Consider the following 20,357-nt stretch of genomic DNA (forward strand, 5'->3'; position numbering starts at 1 on the left):
TGACCTTCTAGAATGAATCGTCCCCCCTGACCTTCTGGAGTGAATCGTCCCCCCGACCTTTTGTGGTGCTAACCGTTAGCCTCATACAGTCTCTTCTCATTGCCTTCCACACTCTCATCAGCCTCGGGGATCAGGTCTCCGTTCATAAACCATATCAGTGAGGCCTTTGCACTGTCGACAGCTGGAGGTGGCATACAGTTCCTACATCATGGGAACACAAAACAGGAAAAATGATATAGATATATATAGCTAAGAATAAATATGAATATATGTAAAGAGATAGAATCCCAATGAGCACAATATTAATGTAAGAGTTATTATTGGAGTATTGAGATGTTACTTTTTTTATTGCTTATATATAAAAGTATACTTAAAATCCTTTATTTTGATCAAAAAATGACCAAACTACTGTTCTATGGTTGTACCCCTCTTGTGTTTGAGCTCGCTGTAGATTTTGAGCCGGCGTTTGCTTATCTGTGGAGACGTTGCTTAGCATAGCTGCTCGCTCATGTGTTCATGTATCGGTGGCAATGAAAAAGAAATTAACGCTAACACATCGCTTTAATATCGAGTTATTTGCTCCGTGGAGCAGGTTCATCGCTGCTTTGTTGCATCCATCAGTTTGTGGGGAGAATGCTAAAGGTGAGTCTATCAGGTGACGGGTGGGTACAGTGTTTATTTGTGAGGGAGGGAGAGTCGGGGCACCAGTCATTAATCACAACCTGAACAGATACCATGAGCTGAACATCATCAGCGTACTAGTGACAGGGTACCTTTAAAACTACTGTGTATGTGTCCAAGGGGCAAACAAAATAGGACCCAGGACAGAACCTTGGGGCTCACCAGGAGAATCAGACAGCCACAAGCCTGCTTCTCTAACCTTTACAACCACTGTCCGAGTGATGAATGTTGAATGTTTGCCTTAAAAAAAGAAATCCAGTTTAGGAAGATGCGGGATGTTTCCCAGTCAAATGTACAAAGCTCTGGTCAAGTCTGTGAAGGGACTTAAGATATCAACCTTTCCCATGGAGCTGAACTCAAGTTCCTCACCCTGTAATTACCCTGTAAGGCCAGGGTTGTTTGTTAATGGTTGTTATGGTTTTGACATTGGAAATTTGAATGGATAAGTTTGTCTTAGTTTGATGAAAACAAACTTTTACCTGTCTAGTTCTGCAGATGAAAACAAACTAATCAAAATTTTTAGGCCTATGTATAATTTGTATGTGTGCAACATCAGAGCTCACTACATCAATAATTATGATTATTATGATTACTATTACAGCAGTAGTAGTGTTCTGTTCTTTTATTATACTGTGAACTAAGTGGAAGCCCCTCGTACATTTGATAAATTGTAGAATGGTTGTATAGATGGTGACTGGTTCCCCTCTCTGCTGGTCGGCTCTTTTCTCTGTAGTGTTGTGATGAACTTGTAAAACCTGGTTCGGTGGATGTATGAGAGGGTTTGTTCGTTTCTGCTCTCTGCTCTTCTTCAGCATGTTTGACTAAGTTTGAGGCTTTAGCTACTCGTGATGTTCCAGTTAATGTTTAGCATGCTGCTAAAAGATGTTAAAAACAAAAATTAAAAAAGTGAAGAGTTGTTCCCACATCAAATTAAGAGTGAGCAAAGAGTGATTAATGTCACAGTGCCATAAAACCATTGTTCATCCAAACACAGTAGAAAAAAAATACTTCATATAAAACATGTTTTCTTTGTTTTTCTTTTCCAAAAAATATTTTTGGATCTAAATGAAGATGGTTACAGTAAACAATGTATAAATGAAAGTGGATATGGTGTTGAATAGAAAACATAATATAGAAAATATTTTATCTGTGATTGCTCTGCTGAACGGACTCAAAGATCTGCCCGGCAACAGTGCCAACACATCCTTCGTGGACCAGAAACCAAATGCAGAACTCTTCACCGGCTGGAGACTTTCTGATTGGACCTAGCACCTGTCAGTCAAGCCATAGGACTTGGCAACGCCTACAGGATCACATGGTGCTAATTCAACGCCTGAAGGGGTGTCGTAAAACTTCAGATCACACACAAGAAAAGAAAACCCTGCAGCTGTCGTGATCAAAGAGAGAAGTTTGTCTTCTCACATCAAACTCTGGATTTAAGCTGCTGCTCTGCAGGTTTCACAAACTTCTCCTGAATGTTTCCTTCAATGTTTTCTAGAGTTTGAGTTCTGTGTTTTCTAGATCTGTGATCCTCAGTGAGAATCCAGCAGACGACCAGTCGCACTATGGATGCTTTATTCATGACAGACTGGAAGCACCGTCAGACCCAAACCCACTAACATGTTCAGAGCCCTGAAGTGAGACATTAACTTGTGTGCACAAGTTATGAATCTGATTAACTTGTGCAAACAACATACTAACTTCCGTGCACATTATACTAACTCAGAAACAAAATATACTAAATATTAACATTTACCAACAACATCATGAATTGTGGGTACAAGATACTAAACAAAATATTAACATTTGCAACAAGACAATAACTTGTAATAACATTTTGCTGTGTATTGATAACTGTGTGAACAAGATAACTTTCGAAAACAAGATATTGATCTGAGCACACAATTATTGATGATGAATTTGTTCAAACAAGACACAAGATAATAACTTGTGCACACAAGTTATTATCTTTGCTCGTAAGATAAAAACCATCTTTCAGGGTTTCTGTGAACATGTGATCTCGATCAGCTGACTAGTGTTTGGTATTTAACTGCCATCTTATCTGGACGACTTCAAACTGCTCAAACGTTAATCAGAATGTTTTCAGATCTTTACTGACCAGATCATTGCAGTCAGTACTTTGTCATGAATGAACTTCCATACAGCTGCATATCTGAGTCCAACTACATTCCTGTTGTTTCCATCTCGACTCTTCTCCGACACGCAGCTTCACTGAGTTCAGACCGGACCAGGTGTGATCCAGGTGTGATCCAGGTGTGATCCAGGTGTGATCCAGATGTGATCCAGGTGTGATCCAGGTGTGATCCAGGTGTGATCCAGGTGTGATCCAGGTAACTCAGTGGAGCTGCTTCAGGAAACAGAGCCTGAAGGAAAAGTTAGTTTAACGTTAAATCAGTGCACCTGGGATCACTGCCAGCGGGTTTACCTGTTCAACAGCAGCCGCCCAGGTGAGCTGTCAGCTGATTTGACAGCGTCACATGACAGGACCTGTTCTACCCAAACTCTGTGTGAGCTGCATCCTGTGGTGTTTCAAGTCTTAAAGATTGTGTTAACAAACATTAAAGTGTTCAGATTCAGACTGGATGGTTTTTTTAACACACAAGATGTTTGTTTTGTTAATAAAACTACTTCAGTTTAATCCTCCAGCTGTGGAACAATGAGAGCAAACATCACACAAAACAAACAAACAAACAAACAAGTCGCTCAGCAGAGCAGCTTTCACACGACAACAGTACTGAAGACAGGATAACGGTAATATTTCAAGAAAAATAAAAATTATTGAAATTATTGTTAAAAGAAATGTTTAAAACTTAAAAAAATAAACTATCGTAAAAGAGGGAAGTTGTAACATAACAACAGCCGAAGTTACAGGAAAAACTTTATCAGAGATTTTCTTTTGTAAAATTACATTTTGACAATTTTCTTTTATTTTTAAACATTTTTTAACTTTATTCTTGAAGTCTCCATTTTTTGTGAAAAAAAAAATTAGACTTTTTTCAATCATTGATTTAAACAGTAAAAATATCTTTAATAACTTTTTATTGTTCATCTGTAAAGATTTGGATTTTAATTTTGATTGAAAAAGTAAAAAATAAGAATTTTATTTAAATATTTTTGACTTTAATAATAATAATTTCTAATCATCGTGAGTATTTTTTTGTTGTTGTTTTCTTCGGCACTAATAGGCTTCCGTACTCACCTGTATGGGGTGAACTGAACCCCTCCCACTGGTTACCTGGTGACGATGACGATGGTACTTCCTGATACACCTGGTCAGGTAAACAACAGATTGAAACATCTCCTGCAGCATGAGAGGAGAGAAAACTGAGAGCTCCGGATTTCAGAACAAACATCTGTGTAAGTGGAGCCATTTATTCGCTTGTAAACTAACGTGAACGCAGCCGAACATTGTTCGTCGTCCTTCTACAAGAAAAGTTCAGCGTTAGTAGAATTAAACTGACATGTTTCCGTTAAAAACCGGAAGGTTTGAAGTTTCCTGTCTGATGGAGGCGGTGAGGATGTAAAGATCATAAACGATCTCATGAAATGATTCATAGAAACAACTGAACGCTTCTCAGCTGCTCAGTGTTCGTTGACTCTGGTCTAAACGGACTCAGTGTATTTACAGTCCGTATAAAACTATAATAAATATGTGTTTACAGAGAAATGTCTAATTAACCAGCAGACAAAATCTGAATGATTCAAAAAAGTAAAAAGTATAAAATTAGATTTCAGAATGGAGTAAAAATAATCAGTTTTCTCTGAAACGGTCCAGCTGAACAGCCTACATGTATAAATATAGAAATACAGTTTAAAACAGTTTAAAACAGTTTAAAACAGGCTGTGATTTTAGGATTCACTCTTTAATTCTTCACATATTTTACAGGTCATGAGGACTGTTTCAGTTCAGTGATCCATCATCAATCAGCGTTAAACTGTCGTTTTTCTCGTTTCTTCTCTGCTGAAGAGAACTTGGTCTTCATCGTGGTCTTCATCCTCGGAGCAGAGCTTCTCTTCCCGCGCTAATGTATGTTAATGGGTGGACAAAATATTAGAAACACCTCTCAATATACGAGCTGACTGATAAACATAAAGCAGAATTATGATTATTATATTTCTGACAACAGTAATGAACGTTAGTAAACTCTGTTCAGCTGTTCCTTCTAAAGTGAGTGTTTATATTATAAACTGCAGTCAGCCAGTGGAGTCATGTGATCTCTGGTGACTCACTGGTCCCAGTGTGTGTCTGCAGTCACACTCACAGCTGGGTGAAGCTTCGTCATTAAGGTGTAGAGTAGAAGTACAGCAGCAGCTTTGGGACAAACTTCACTCTCTTGGTGGAAACAGGAAATGTCGTAACTTTTCATCACCGTGTTTTCTAATCAGCATCTGTTGGGATCTTTGACTGTATATGAATATAACAGAGATATGAAGGATACACAGAGATGGTCAAACTTTTTAAAAATGTATTAATGTTCCATGGAAATAAATTAAACTTCCTGTTCAAACCAGTTTTGTTTAAATAAAAAATGACACTAATTTCAAACATATAGGTGGACTTCATCATATATAATACTACATGTACATATATTATAATACCAGAATTACTCCCAAGCCTCTTTGGTTGCATTTCTTCTCTTTATGCTTTCTTATGTTTATAAGCTGCTTGTTTTTAGCAACAGTCCCTGTAAATATACAACACAATCAAATAAATCTATCGTTTTCTAGACTAGCGAACGGTTTATTTTATCCTAAATACAATGTAACCTTTACATTTTTAACATCTGCGTGGCAATATTAAATGTCTATGTTAGTTTGAGCAGTTTACGCAGTACTCAGTACCGTAAACATGACGAACACAAGAGGTGTTGCACATGCTCAGTACGTCCACACCGATGCAGGCTCGCTGCTGGAGGGTTTTATAACCCGCTTCCACTCCCCGCTAGTCGGTTTGGGATGGAACTTAATATGGCGGACGCTCCACATGAACACGCAGACGGAGAGGAAGTAGGAAGGGAGAGGGTTTAGGGGCTAGTTTGGATAAAGGAACAGCAGCCAAACCGTGTAATTACAACGTCACATGATGCTATTGGGCCCAAAAAGACTTTTCCCACAGACTTATTGTGACAGAGACGTCTGTAAATTATGTGTCACAAGCCGTTAAATGACTGGTTTTACTGTCAGAATTTGATCCATTCGGTCTGATCATCAGAAGTCTAGAAGAGCCACATGATTGAATCATTTTATCCCCGTTACAGTTAGCTAAACCAGAAGCTGCCGTCTCGGCCGGTGGAAGTCTCTAGTGAGCATGCTCAGTATGTTTTCATCCAAGTAATTTCTTTACAGCGGGAAGTTTTTGGCTTTTTTGGTTTCCTGAGCAACTGTCAGAGGAATGAACAGAGCCTCATCTCCGCCGCTGTATCCAGGTCTCTGTAGACATCCATGGAAGCTCCTGGTCTGAAGAGGGAAGCCAATCAGGAAGTGCCTTAAACCTGCATTCTCTCTAATGGCCAGCAGGGGGCGACTCCACCAACCCTAAACCAAGAAGAAGTTCGTTTGTATAGAAGTCTATGAGAAAATGACCCTACCGCTCATTGATTTATTACCTCAGTAAACAGTTTCCGAACGAGTTTATGGTCTCGATCACTCGTCTCAAGTCTTCTTCAACACAGCGTGATGTTCATTTTATAAATTATGGTCCCATTTAGAGTAAAATAGACGATAAAGCAGCGTATGCTTTAGGACGTGGCATTACCACGGCGATGGTCACGTCTTATCACTTCTGGCCCCAAAAAACCAAGATGGCGGCAGTCAAACTGCCAAACTCAAGGTTTCAAGACAGGAGTCGATGAACCACGACATCACAGCTACGTTCACTATTTCATACAGTCTACGACTTTACTTCTATTATTATATGTTATAACACCGTAATAAGACTCACTCTCTCTCCAACATGCCACAATGATTATTTTCATCATCAGTTAATGTATCAATTAATCAATTAATTTATTGATTAATGGTTTGGTTTATAAAATGACGGGAAATAAAGAAAAATGTGTTCAAGGTGACGACTTTAAATATCTTATTTTGTCAGAAAATGTTCAGCTTTTAAAGATAATGTTGCTGTTGATTTACTAAAGAAGTAATCAATGATTGGCCTGATCGATGGACAGGATGGGTGACTGTATGAAGACGGAGCTGGTGAGCGCCATCCATCTGCAGGAGGTGGAACTGCAGGACAGACCTGCAGACGCTCAGCAGGACGCCAAGAACAACAACAAAGATGGTGAGTCTCAAATCAATAATCAATAATAAAAGAAAAAAACTAAAAGACAATAGAAAAATATAAAATCTGTTTTCTATTCTAAGTAGAAACATGTTGGTCACTCAGAGCTGGTTCCTGAAACTAGAGCTGCAACGATTGTTCAATTAATCAATTAGTCGATTAAAAGAAAATCTGTAATCATTTTGATTGATTAATTGTTTAACTATTTTTTTTAAACAAAAAACATAAAATGTTTCATAATTCAGGTTCTTAAATGCGAGAATTTAACGTTTAATTTAATTTAAAGTTATCAATACTCCATTTCATGATAAATATAATAACACATCAGATATCTCCTGATGTCATGTGACTGTTTATTGATCAGATCAGACGTTCACTGTGGAGGAAGCTGTGGAGACGATCGGCTTCGGACGATTTCACATCCTGTTGTTTGTCATCATGGGGAGCTCAAACGTAACACACACACACACACACACACACACACACTGCTTTCTACACAATCAATACAGGAAACTGATCACTTGTTTCTCTCCAGATGTGAATGTTTCATGTGAACTTACATCATCTGTAGTGTTGAACTCAGCTCTAGCTCCGCCCCAAGCCTGTCACCTGACCGTGACCTCACATAACCCCACCAACAGTGACGGGTTGGTATAGACATGATGACAGGACAGTTCCCAGTGTTCCCAGTGTTCCCAGTGTCTATAACCAGCAGTCAGGTGTCTGTAATGATTCCTCCTGTTCATACTGGATATTAAAGATCCTTCAAATGTGTTTTCAATGGAAGTGATGGAGGATAAAATCCACAGTGTGTCCACACAGTCATTTAAAGTCTGTGTGAAGCTTCTATTCAGCTTCAGCAGTCTGAGTTAGTCATATCAAGTGGATATCTGACACATTTACAGTCTTTTTAGCATCAAATTCCCTCTTTGTGTTTCCTCGGACAGTGTTTCCCTGTTGAGCTGCAGGTGGAAGTATAGTAACAAAAAGAGGAACTTTGGCACTAAAAAGACTGTAACATTGAAAGATATCTACTTGATTTGACTCATTTGGACGCTGAAGCTTCATATTAGCTTCAGACTGTGGATTTTGTCCTCCATCACTTCCATTGTAAGGTCATTATGAAGGGATCTTCTAATGGTCAGTATGAACAGGAGGAATGATTACAGCAAGAAACACAGCTTTAATGTTCATTTGATGACTGACTGTTGGTTTAAGATGGACGTGAAAAACGTGAACTCGTCTTTTAAAGTTATAATCCTTCAGATTTCAGTCCTGATTGATTCAGCAACACCTGTGGTTACCATGGTAACAGCAGGTAGTTTGATACGACTGCAAACACTTTGACAGAAAAACAACAGATGAGCAAACAAACTGAAAAGTACTGCAGGAGAAGTTACATCCTCGCTGAAAAACATCTTTTATATTTCACTTATGATAACAATAAAATGTATTTCATTATTACAAAGTCGTTTCCTCATTATAAAGATTAAACTAGAGATGCAGAGTGATGACATCATTCAGAGTCTCATGCTGATAACAAACACGTCCAGATAACTTAGAGCAAAATGTCACAACTTGATCGATTCATTCAAACGAGCCGCAACGCTGCAGTTTTATGGGCTACAGATACAGTCGGACAGTAAAGCAGCTTCCTGGTTACAGTCGGACATTAAAACAGCTTTCTGGTTACAGTCGGACATTAAAACAGTTTTCTGGTTACAGTCGGACATTAAAACAGCTTTCTGGTTACAGTCGGACATTAAAACAGTTTTCTGGTTACAGTCGGACATTAAAACAGTTTTCTGGTTACAGTCGGACATTAAAACAGTTTTCTGGTTACAGTCGGACACTAAAACAGTTTTCTGGTTACAGTCGGACATTAAAACAGTTTTCTGGTTACAGTCGGACATTAAAACAGCTTCCTGGTTACAGTCGGACATTAAAACAGTTTTCTGGTTACAGTCGGACATTAAAACAGTTTTCTGGTTACAGTCGGACATTAAAACAGCTTTCTGGTTACAGTCGGACACTAAAACAGCTCTCTGGTCACAGTCGGACACTAAAACAGCTTTCTGGTTACAGTCGGACACTAAAACAGCTTTCTGGTTACAGTCGGACACTAAAACAGCTCTCTGGTCACAGTCGGACATTAAAACAGTTTTCTGGTCACAGTCGGACATTAAAACAGCTCTCTGGTCACAGTCGGACATTAAAACAGTTTTCTGGTTACAGTCGGACACTAAAACAGCCCTCTGGTTACAGTCGGACACTAAAACAGCTCTCTGGTCACAGTCGGACATTAAAACAGTTTTCTGGTCACAGTCGGACATTAAAACAGCTCTCTGGTCACAGTCGGACATTAAAACAGCTTTCTGGTTACAGTCGGACACTAAAACAGCCCTCTGGTTACAGTCGGACACTAAAACAGCTCTCTGGTCACAGTCGGACATTAAAACAGTTTTCTGGTTACAGTCGGACACTAAAACAGCCCTCTGGTTACAGTCGGACACTAAAACAGCTCTCTGGTCACAGTCGGACATTAAAACAGTTTTCTGGTCACAGTCGGACATTAAAACAGTTTTCTGGTTACAGTCGGACACTAAAACAGCCCTCTGGTTACAGTCGGACACTAAAACAGCTCTCTGGTTACAGTCGGACATTAAAACAGTTTTCTGGTTACAGTCGGACACTAAAACAGCCCTCTGGTTACAGTCGGACACTAAAACAGCTCTCTGGTTACAGTCGGACACTAAAACAGCCCTCTGGTCACAGTCGGACATTAAAACAGTTTTCTGGTTACAGTCGGACACTAAAACAGCCCTCTGGTTACAGTCGGACACTAAAACAGCTCTCTGGTCACAGTCGGACATTAAAACAGTTTTCTGGTCACAGTCGGACATTAAAACAGTTTTCTGGTTACAGTCGGACATTAAAACAGCTTTCTGGTTACAGTCGGACATTAAAACAGTTTTCTGGTTACAGTCGGACATTAAAACAGTTTTCTGGTTACAGTCGGACATTAAAACAGTTTTCTGGTTACAGTCGGACACTAAAACAGTTTTCTGGTTACAGTCGGACATTAAAACAGTTTTCTGGTTACAGTCGGACATTAAAACAGCTTCCTGGTTACAGTCGGACATTAAAACAGTTTTCTGGTTACAGTCGGACATTAAAACAGTTTTCTGGTTACAGTCGGACATTAAAACAGCTTTCTGGTTACAGTCGGACATTAAAACAGCTTTCTGGTTACAGTCGGACACTAAAACAGCTCTCTGGTCACAGTCGGACACTAAAACAGCTTTCTGGTTACAGTCGGACACTAAAACAGCTTTCTGGTTACAGTCGGACACTAAAACAGCTTTCTGGTTACAGTCGGACACTAAAACAGCTTTCTGGTTACAGTCGGACACTAAAACAGCTCTCTGGTCACAGTCGGACATTAAAACAGTTTTCTGGTCACAGTCGGACATTAAAACAGCTCTCTGGTCACAGTCGGACATTAAAACAGTTTTCTGGTTACAGTCGGACACTAAAACAGCCCTCTGGTTACAGTCGGACACTAAAACAGCTCTCTGGTCACAGTCGGACATTAAAACAGTTTTCTGGTCACAGTCGGACATTAAAACAGCTTTCTGGTTACAGTCGGACACTAAAACAGCCCTCTGGTTACAGTCGGACACTAAAACAGCTCTCTGGTTACAGTCGGACACTAAAACAGCTCTCTGGTTACAGTCGGACATTAAAACAGTTTTCTGGTTACAGTCGGACACTAAAACAGCCCTCTGGTTACAGTCGGACACTAAAACAGCTCTCTGGTTACAGTCGGACACTAAAACAGCCCTCTGGTTACAGTCGGACACTAAAACAGCTCTCTGGTTACAGTCGGACATTAAAACAGTTTTCTGGTTACAGTCGGACACTAAAACAGCCCTCTGGTTACAGTCGGACACTAAAACAGCTCTCTGGTTACAGTCGGACACTAAAACAGCTCTCTGGTCACAGTCGGACATTAAAACAGTTTTCTGGTCACAGTCGGACACTAAAACAGCTCTCTGGTCACAGTCGGACATTAAAACAGTTTTCTGGTCACAGTCGGACATTAAAACAGCTTTCTGGTTACAGTCGGACATTAAAACAGCTCTCTGGTCACAGTCGGACATTAAAACAGCTCTCTGGTTACAGTCGGACATTAAAACAGCTCTCTGGTCACAGTCGGACATTAAAACAGCTTTCTGGTCACAGTCGGACATTAAAACAGTTTTCTGGTCACAGTCGGACATTAAAACAGCTTTCTGGTCACAGTCGGACACTAAAACAGCTTTCTGGTTACAGTCGGACATTAAAACAGCTTTCTGGTTACAGTCGGACATTAAAACAGCTTTCTGGTTACAGTCGGACATTAAAACAGCTTTCTGGTTACAGTCGGACATTAAAACAGCTTTCTGGTCACAGTCGGACACTAAAACAGCTTTCTGGTTACAGTCGGACATTAAAACAGCTTTCTGGTCACAGTCGGACATTAAAACAGCTTCCTGGTTACAGTCGGACATTAAAACAGCTTTCTGGTTACAGTCGGACATTAAAACAGCTTTCTGGTAACAGTCGGACATTAAAACAGTTTTCTGGTTACAGTCGGACATTAAAACAGCTTTCTGGTCACAGTCGGACATTAAAACAGCTTTCTGGTCACAGTCGGACATTAAAACAGTTTTCTGGTCACAGTCGGACATTAAAACAGTTTTCTGGTTACAGTCGGACATTAAAACAGTTTTCTGGTTACAGTCGGACATTAAAACAGCTTTCTGGTCACAGTCGGACATTAAAACAGCTTTCTGGTTACAGTCGGACACTAAAACAGCTTTCTGGTCACAGTCGGACATTAAAACAGCTTTCTGGTCACAGTCGGACATTAAAACAGTTTTCTGGTTACAGTCGGACATTAAAACAGCTTTCTGGTTACAGTCGGACATTAAAACAGTTTTCTGGTCACAGTCGGACATTAAAACAGTTTTCTGGTTACAGTCGGACATTAAAACAGCTTTCTGGTTACAGTCGGACATTAAAACAGTTTTCTGGTTACAGTCGGACATTAAAACAGCTTTCTGGTTACAGTCGGACATTAAAACAGCCCTCTGGTTACAGTCGGACATTAAAACAGCTTTCTGGTTACAGTCGGACACTAAAACAGCCCTCTGGTCACAGTCGGACATTAAAACAGTTTTCTGGTCACAGTCGGACATTAAAACAGTTTTCTGGTTACAGTCGGACATTAAAACAGTTTTCTGGTTACAGTCGGACATTAAAACAGTTTTCTGGTTACAGTCGGACATTAAAACAGTTTTCTGGTTACAGTCGGACACTAAAACAGTTTTCTGGTCACAGTCGGACACTAAAACAGCTTTCTGGTTACAGTCGGACATTAAAACAGTTTTCTGGTTACAGTCGGACATTAAAACAGCCCTCTGGTCACAGTCGGACACTAAAACAGCTTTCTGGTTACAGTCGGACACTAAAACAGTTTTCTGGTTACAGTCGGACACTAAAACAGCTTTCTGGTTACAGTCGGACATTAAAACAGTTTTCTGGTTACAGTCGGACATTAAAACAGCTTTCTGGTCACAGTCGGACATTAAAACAGTTTTCTGGTTACAGTCGGACATTAAAACAGCTTTCTGGTCACAGTCGGACATTAAAACAGCTTTCTGGTCACAGTCGGACATTAAAACAGTTTTCCGGTTACAGTCGGACATTAAAACAGCTTTCTGGTTACAGTCGGACATTAAAACAGCTTTCTGGTTACAGTCAGACATTAAAACAGCCCTCTGGTTACAGTCGGACATTAAAACAGTTTTCTGGTCACAGTCGGACACTAAAACAGCTTTCTGGTTACAGTCGGACATTAAAACAGTTTTCTGGTCACAGTCGGACACTAAAACAGCTTTCTGGTTACAGTCGGACATTAAAACAGTTTTCTGGTCACAGTCGGACACTAAAACAGTTTTCTGGTTACAGTCGGACCTCTGGTTCCTCTGGTTAACGAGTTGCTTCTCTCGTTGTACATCATGTATCAGATCGTGGAGGCCATGGAGATCATGCTGTTAGCTGTAGTTTCTCCTGAGATTCGATGTGAGTGGCGTCTGGACGACTGGCAGGTGGCACTCGTCTCCACGGTAACTAATGACTTCATCTGCTGGCTGTTATCCATTGTTTTCAGTATTGATTCATTTGATTTTCTGGATTAACTGATGATCATTTTGCCAATAAAACAAAAATATTCACTTTACTGTTGAAGACAAACAAAAGCTGGAAAACAGCAAATACTAGTTTTGTTGTTGTGTACTGTGTGTACTCTAGTTGTGTACTCTAGTTGTGTACTGTGTGTACTCTAGTTGTGTACTGTGTGTACTCTAGTTGTGTACTGTGTGTACTCTAGTCGTGTACTGTGTGTACTCTAGTTGTGTACTCTAGTTGTGTACTGTGTGTACTCTAGTCGTGTACTGTGTGTACTCTAGTTGTGTACTCTAGTCGTGTACTGTGTGTACTCTAGTCGTGTACTGTGTGTACTCTAGTTGTGTACTCTAGTTGTGTACTGTGTGTACTCTAGTTGTGTACTGTGTGTACTCTAGTCGTGTACTGTGTGTACTCTAGTTGTGTACTGTGTGTACTCTAGTCGTGTACTGTGTGTACTCTAGTTGTGTACTCTAGTTGTGTACTGTGTGTACTCTAGTCGTGTACTGTGTGTACTCTAGTTGTGTACTCTAGTCGTGTACTGTGTGTACTCTAGTCGTGTACTGTGTGTACTCTAGTCGTGTACTGTGTGTACTCTAGTTGTGTACTGTGTGTACTCTAGTCGTGTACTGTGTGTACTGTAGTTGTGTACTGTGTGTACTCTAGTTGTGTACTGTGTGTACTGTAGTTGTGTACTGTGTGTACTCTAGTTGTGTACTGTGTGTACTCTAGTTGTGTACTGTGTGTACTCTAGTTGTGTACTGTGTGTACTCTAGTCGTGTACTGTGTGTACTCTAGTTGTGTACTGTGTATACTCTAGTTGTGTACTGTGTATACTCTAGTTGTGTACTGTAGTTGTGTACTGTGTGTACTCTAGTTGTGTACTGTGTGTACTCTAGTTGTGTACTGTGTGTACTCTAGTTGTGTACTGTGTGTAATCTAGTTGTGTACTGTGTGTACTGTAGTTGTGTACTGTGTGTACTCTAGTTGTGTACTGTGTGTACTCTAGTTGTGTACTGTAGTTGTGTACTGTGTGTACTCTAGTTGTGTACTGTGTGTAATCTAGTTGTGTACTGTGTGTACTGTAGTTGTGTACTGTGTGTACTCTAGTTGTGTACTGTGTGTACTGCCTGTAGTGACTGTGGTGTTTCCTCAGATGGTGTTTCTGGGTTTCATGGTTTGCGGGGTCCTGGCAGGATACATCGCTGACAGATACGGACGCTGGAAGGTCAGAAACACATTAATGTTTAAATAAACTCACTGAACCTTTTTATTTATTTATTTCTTTATATCATTTTACATCTTTTTTTCAGATTCATCCTCTATATTTCATATTTATTCATATTTTCTTATATATTTATGAGTCAGGTTTCCCTCGTTATGCATCTATAAACAGTGACTAAATGACCAGATATATAATAATAATAATAATAATAATAATAATAATAATAATAATAATAATAATAATTAGATATATTTTTATATCAGGTGGTGTTTGGAGGTTTCGTGTGGAGTGCGTACTTCTCTCTACTCACCTCGTTCGCACCATCTTATGGTTGGTTCATCTTCCTGCGCAGCATGGTGGGCTGCGGCGTCGCAGGAGTGTCGCAGGGGTCAGACACACACACACACACACACACTCACACACTCTCACAATGTTAAAAGCATTAAATGTTAACAGAAACAGAATCTGCAGTTGTGATAAACGTGCGACACGCTGGTGACGGACTGTTTGTGAGCTTGTACCTTCCTCACCTGACCTGCAGGTTTGTGTTGAAGACGGAGTTCATCCCTGCGAAGCATCGAGCCTTCCTGCTGCCTCTGGCTTCCGTGAGTCTGTCGCTTCATGCCGACGCTGCTGAGCTCTATGTTCATTCATTATTTACTCAAAATAACAGAAATAATACAGAAGCAACACTGGAATAATGTTAGAAAAGCATTTTATTTATTGCTTTCTGCTCACAGACACTTTGAGTTAGTTAGGGATGGATTAAATAACTGAATTTAGTATTTTAGTAAAAATGTGCAACCTGTCTGACCTCCAGTCAGACCAGTAACTTAAATTAAACCTGTGTGTCAGTGATGTGAAGATATTTGATATTTGTTTCATGCTTCAGTTTGATGCAGTTTTATTTTGAGTTTACGTGCTTCTGTCTGTTCACACACCTGAGTCTGATCTGTGATGTCATCAGATCTCCCAGCATGCTCTCTGTCTGTCTCTATGTTCAGGTCTTCTGGATGACGGGCTCCATGCTGATCATCATCCTGGGGATGCTGGTGGTTCCCACGATGGGCTGGAGGTGGATGATCCGCATCTCCATCACCCCCAGTATCATCCTCATCTTCCTCTTCAAGGTGGGTTTGACGCTTCCACTGCTTTCAGTAATTCTGTTTGAAATGCCTCTTCAATAGTAACTTCCTCACGTGAAATGAAGCGGTGCCTAAAGGCGAAAGAACTGAGAGAAGTTGAAGTGGCAGTCAAAAAAGAATAAATGCACAGCACATCACTGAAAACAGTAAATTATTGAAAGAAGTGCTGACATGAATCTGAGATATTTGTTGAAGGTGAACTGCTGAAAGTGAAAGTGATAGAAGGAGTTGAAGTGATGACCTGAAAGCAGTTGTTATCAGTTTGAATGTGAAAACTAAAAGTTGATGTTAGTTGATGCATAAATGAAAGGAGTTGAAGTGTTGGATGAAGTGAAAGAGCTAGAAGTCGTTTGAAACATCACATTTCGACTTTAAACTGTTTCCTGTTAAAAGATATTTCCAGAAATGTGTTTTATCCTCTAGTCTGTCTGTCTTTATTGATTATTAATCAGTTCATTCCTGAGTCGGCTCGGTACAACGTGTCAGCAGGAAACGTTCAGGCTGCCGTCGACACTCTGAACCGGATCGCTAAGATGAACAGATCGTCTCTTCCTCCAGGACGACTGATGGAGCCGCCTGTAGTACGTTCAGTCTCCCTTCAGTTCAGTTACATCATACAGTATATATATACACAGTATATATATACAGTATATATATACAGTATATATATACAGCACACACTCAGCCAGCACGTTATCAGGAACACCTGTGCAGTCCAACACAACAGCTCTGCCATAAATTCTACTTTCACGAAGCTTCTACATTTTCAGGTTTTGTTGACGTTGTCAGAAAGGTGATAATTCTGCTTTATGTTGATTATTGAGGTCGTGGTGGCTGCGGGTGTAGTCGACCTCTTATTAGAGGAAGAAGCCTCCCAGTTTACTGATTGTAAATTGCGACACTTCCTCCACGTCGTGTTGATGAATTCAGTATAATGTGCGACGGTGCGTCCGGTTAACTGCATGCAGACTGAAGGATGTTTGTGTTTCAGAAAGAAAGAGGCAGCTGGAGGATTCTGCTCAGTCCAGCGTTCAGGAGGACGTCCTTACTGCTCTGGTACACATGGTAACGTGTCTCCTCCTCCTCAGTTCTGATGCCACCAAACAAACATTCAACATATTTAAACACTGAAATCACTGTGTGGACGAACCAGATCAGACGTTTGAGGCTTCAGTTTGTGTTTCCTGTCTGACCCGGCAGGTTCGTGGCGTCCTTCTCGTACTACGGCTCGGTGCTGAGCAGCTCGGAGCTGTTGGAGAAGAACTTGCTGTGCGTGACTAACGCCGATCGGGAGCATCAGGTCAAACACCGCCATGAGGACGGACTGTGTTACTGCATCCCCTTCGGATTCAGCGACTACCAGACGCTCCTCATCAGCTGCCTGGGCGAGGTCGCACGTGAGTCCGGGAGCGAGGAGGAGATGTGTTTGAGAAAGAGCTCAGAGTTCAGCGTAGTTACAGGAATACTGTCATCTACATAAGAAACTTTCAACTAACCACCAACCAACAGTATTTAATTTATTGATTTCAATCATTAAGTAACTTTGTTTGTGAATTTTATCTCCCAAATCAATCATGGTGGTCTAACTGCCAGTTGTGTAATTCTGCTGGAGAACAACTTTTTATTTGTTTTTGTCAAATTTTTCACGTGAAAATATTTAGTATAAAAAAATTGAAGAACCTCATTTAAAAAACCCAACAAGTATGTTGAGATTAATGCTAATGTAGCATGTTAGCTAACAGTCTGAGACTCCTCTCTGTCCTCAGTCGTCCCGTTGAACATCTGTCTGCTCAGCGTGTTCGGACGCAAGAAGAGTCTGATGGTGCTGCAGCTGCTGGCGGCCATTTTGTTCATGATGATCAACATCTGCACAACCATGTAAGAACCCTTAATCTCAGTCTGCAGGTTTATGAAGACCTACCATCACACAGGGTACAGGTTTATGAGGACCTCCAGTCTGACCGGGTACAAGTTTATGAGGACCTCCAGTCAGACCGGGTACAGGTTTATGAGGACCTCCAGTCAGACCGGGTACAGGTTTATGAGGACCTCCAGTCTGACCGGGTACAGGTTTATGAGGACCTCCAGTGAGACCGGGTACAGGTTTATGAGGACCTCCAGTGAGACCGGGTACAGGTTTATGAGGACCTCCAGTCTGATGGAGTACAGGTTTATGAGGACCTCCAGTCAGACCGGGTACAGGTTTATGAGGACCTCCAGTCAGACCGGATACAGGTTTATGAGGACCTCCAGTCAGACCGGATACAGGTTTATGAGGACCTCCTGTCAGACCGGGTACAGGTTTATGAGGACCTCCTGTCAGACCGGGTACAGGTTTATGAGGACCTCCAGTCAGACCGGGTACAGGTTTATGAGGACCTCCAGTCAGACCGGGTACAGGTTTATGAGGACCTCCAGTCAGACCGGGTACAGGTTTATGAGGACCTCCAGTCAGACCGGGTACAGGTTTATGAGGACCTCCAGTCAGACCGGGTACAGGTTTATGAGGACCTCCTGTCAGACCGGGTACAGGTTGTCTCTGTCTCTGTTGCAGGTTGGGGTTCACGGTGCTGCTGTTCCTGCTTCGGTCTCTGGTTTCCATGAACTTTAATGTGGTTTATATTTACACTGCTGAGGTACGTCCACATTTCTTCTTTTCCTGCAGATGTTACTGACAACGGTGGAGAGTAACGAAGTACATTTACTCAAGTACTGTATTTAAGTACAGTTTAGAGGTACTTGTACTCTACTTGAGTATTTCCATGTGATGCTACTTTCTACATTTCAGAGGGAAATATTGTACTTTCTACTCCACTACATTTATTTGACAGCTTTAGTTACTTTTCAGATGAAGATTTGACACAATGGATAATATAACAAGCTTTTAAAATACAACACATTGTTAAAGATGAAACCAGTGGTTTCCAACCTTTTTGGCTTTTGACGTCTTACAAAAAGCAGTGTGTAGTCGGGGTCACATTTCACATGTCTATGAGTTGTTAACAGCTCCACCAAATAGTGATTTTTCCCTCTAAACTTCTCACATGCTTTCATTTCAATAAATGTTCAAATGATCCAATATTTCAGCAAAAATCAAAGATTAGAGAAAAAGTCCAAAAACTGAAAACAGATTTGTGTATCAGAACTTTGTTTTTTCTTCTTTCCTCTCCCATTAATCATCTCACCACCCCTCAGATTTATCTGCTGACCCTTTGGAGGGGCCCGACCCCTAGGTTGGGAACCACTGGACTAAACTAGCTAACTGTATATAAAGTAGTGTAAACTAGCTCCACCTCCAGCAGCTACAACAGTAACATGCTGCTCTAACACTGATGCTTCACTATTAATAATCTAATGATGTCATATATAATAATATATCAGTCAGAGGGACCAAACCACTACTTTTACTGCAATACTTTAACTACATCAAGCTCATAATACTTATGTACTTTTACTGCAATACTTTAACTACATCAAGCTCATAATACTTATGTACTTTTACTGCAATACTTTAACTACATCAAGCTCATAATACTTATGTACTTTTACTGCAATACTTTAACTACATCAAGCTCATAATACTTATGTACTTTTACTGCAATACTTTAACTACATCAAGCTCATAATACTTATGTACTTTTACTGCAATACTTTAACTACATCAAGCTCATAATACTTATGTACTTTTACTGCAATACTTTAACTACATCAAGCTCAAAATACTTATGTACTTTTACTGTTCGGGGGTTTTTCATGCAGGACTTTAACTTGTAATGGAGTATTTGTACAGTGCTGTATTGGTACTTTTACTGCAGTAAAGGATCTGAATACTTCTTCCACCTGTGGTTATTGATCAGGTCTCAGGTGTAACAGGTGTTTTGTGTCTCAGGTGTATCCCACCGTGGCTCGGTCTCTGGGGATGGGCTTCTGCACGTCGTTCAGTAGGATCGGAGGGATGATCGCTCCGTTCATCGCTCAGGTGTGTTTGTTGTCCTGTCGTTGAGTAGGAGCTGAGACCAGGTTCAGGTGGTTTACCTGTGTGTGTACTTCAGGTGCTGATGTCTCAGTCGGTGATTCTGGCTCTCAGTCCGTTCGCCGTCACGTGTGTGATCTGCGCTCTGGGAAACTTCCTGCTGCCGATAGAAACTAAAGGACGAGCTCTGCTGGTGAGAAATATTTATAATTAATATTAATATTATTTTCTGTTTGATCTGAAACAAACGTTTTCTCTGCACTTTCTGTTCTATTTCAGCAAAACTCCTGATGTCATCATCCAAACCAAACGCCTGTTACTGTTTGTCTTTATATCTGTAATGTAAAGATATTAAATATAATTCTGTCATCAGCTGACTGTGTGAATTATTAATGACGGACAGCTGGTTAATTAGGACCAACAGTAACATCAGAAAACTTGGATGTTAATGATTATTGTTTCTGATAAATACGACGGAGGAATCTCTGGTTAGAGCAGCTTCAGGCCCTGAAAGCTGATTAAAAAGCTTCAAATTGATCATTTTCTATTATATGAGTCAAAGTCGTTAAGACACAACTCGATGGAGGATCACAGGTCGGTAGTTATTCAGCGTCCCTGGATCGAGGCTCTTAGTGAAGGTTTAACCAATGAAAGCCAGACGTAAGTGATCAATTAATATCTAACATTGTTAGAAACTTTAGTTTAGCAGGTCGTTAGTTTAGAGACAATCTGAGACTCTTTATATTAATATGAATTTAGTAAAACAGGATCTGCAGGAGCAGTTTGTTTTTAACC

At 40.5% G+C, this 20,357-nt stretch overlaps 1 protein-coding gene and 1 long non-coding RNA gene across 2 annotated transcripts; both read left to right on the plus strand.

Moving 5' to 3' along the window:
• The first annotated feature begins 6 nt into the window (after window positions 1–6).
• Window positions 7–3,280, plus strand: LOC121890813. Its single transcript, XR_006093934.1, has 2 exons — window positions 7–2,955; window positions 2,989–3,280. It is a non-coding gene; the product is annotated as an uncharacterized LOC121890813 (long non-coding RNA).
• A 632-nt stretch (window positions 3,281–3,912) lies between these two features.
• On the plus strand, window positions 3,913–19,934 carry svopl (SVOP-like). The gene is made up of 16 exons (XM_042403366.1): window positions 3,913–4,059; window positions 6,876–6,988; window positions 7,353–7,441; window positions 13,063–13,161; window positions 14,376–14,447; window positions 14,708–14,832; window positions 14,986–15,049; window positions 15,449–15,574; window positions 16,042–16,170; window positions 16,581–16,654; window positions 16,790–16,986; window positions 17,356–17,467; window positions 18,144–18,225; window positions 19,479–19,568; window positions 19,642–19,755; window positions 19,842–19,934. The coding sequence occupies exons 2-16, from the start codon at window positions 6,877–6,879 to the stop codon at window positions 19,851–19,853; spliced, it is 1,497 nt and encodes a 498-aa protein (XP_042259300.1). The 5' UTR covers window positions 3,913–4,059; window position 6,876; the 3' UTR covers window positions 19,854–19,934.
• The last annotated feature ends 423 nt before the right edge of the window (window positions 19,935–20,357 follow it).

The sequence above is a fragment of the Thunnus maccoyii genome, chromosome 23 (assembly GCF_910596095.1).
Source record: "Thunnus maccoyii chromosome 23, fThuMac1.1, whole genome shotgun sequence".
Taxonomy (NCBI): Eukaryota; Metazoa; Chordata; class Actinopteri; order Scombriformes; family Scombridae; genus Thunnus; species Thunnus maccoyii.

Excerpts from the sequence above, each read along its gene's own strand:
- svopl (XM_042403366.1), top strand. The coding sequence starts at position 6,877 with ATGGGTGACTGTATGAAGACGGAGCTGGTGAGCGCCATCCATCTGCAG. Across the intron at positions 15,575-16,041 it reads TCCTCATCTTCCTCTTCAAG|TTCATTCCTGAGTCGGCTCG; the intron begins GTGGGTTTGACG and ends ATTATTAATCAG. Across the intron at positions 16,171-16,580 it reads GACTGATGGAGCCGCCTGTA|AAAGAAAGAGGCAGCTGGAG; the intron begins GTACGTTCAGTC and ends TTTGTGTTTCAG.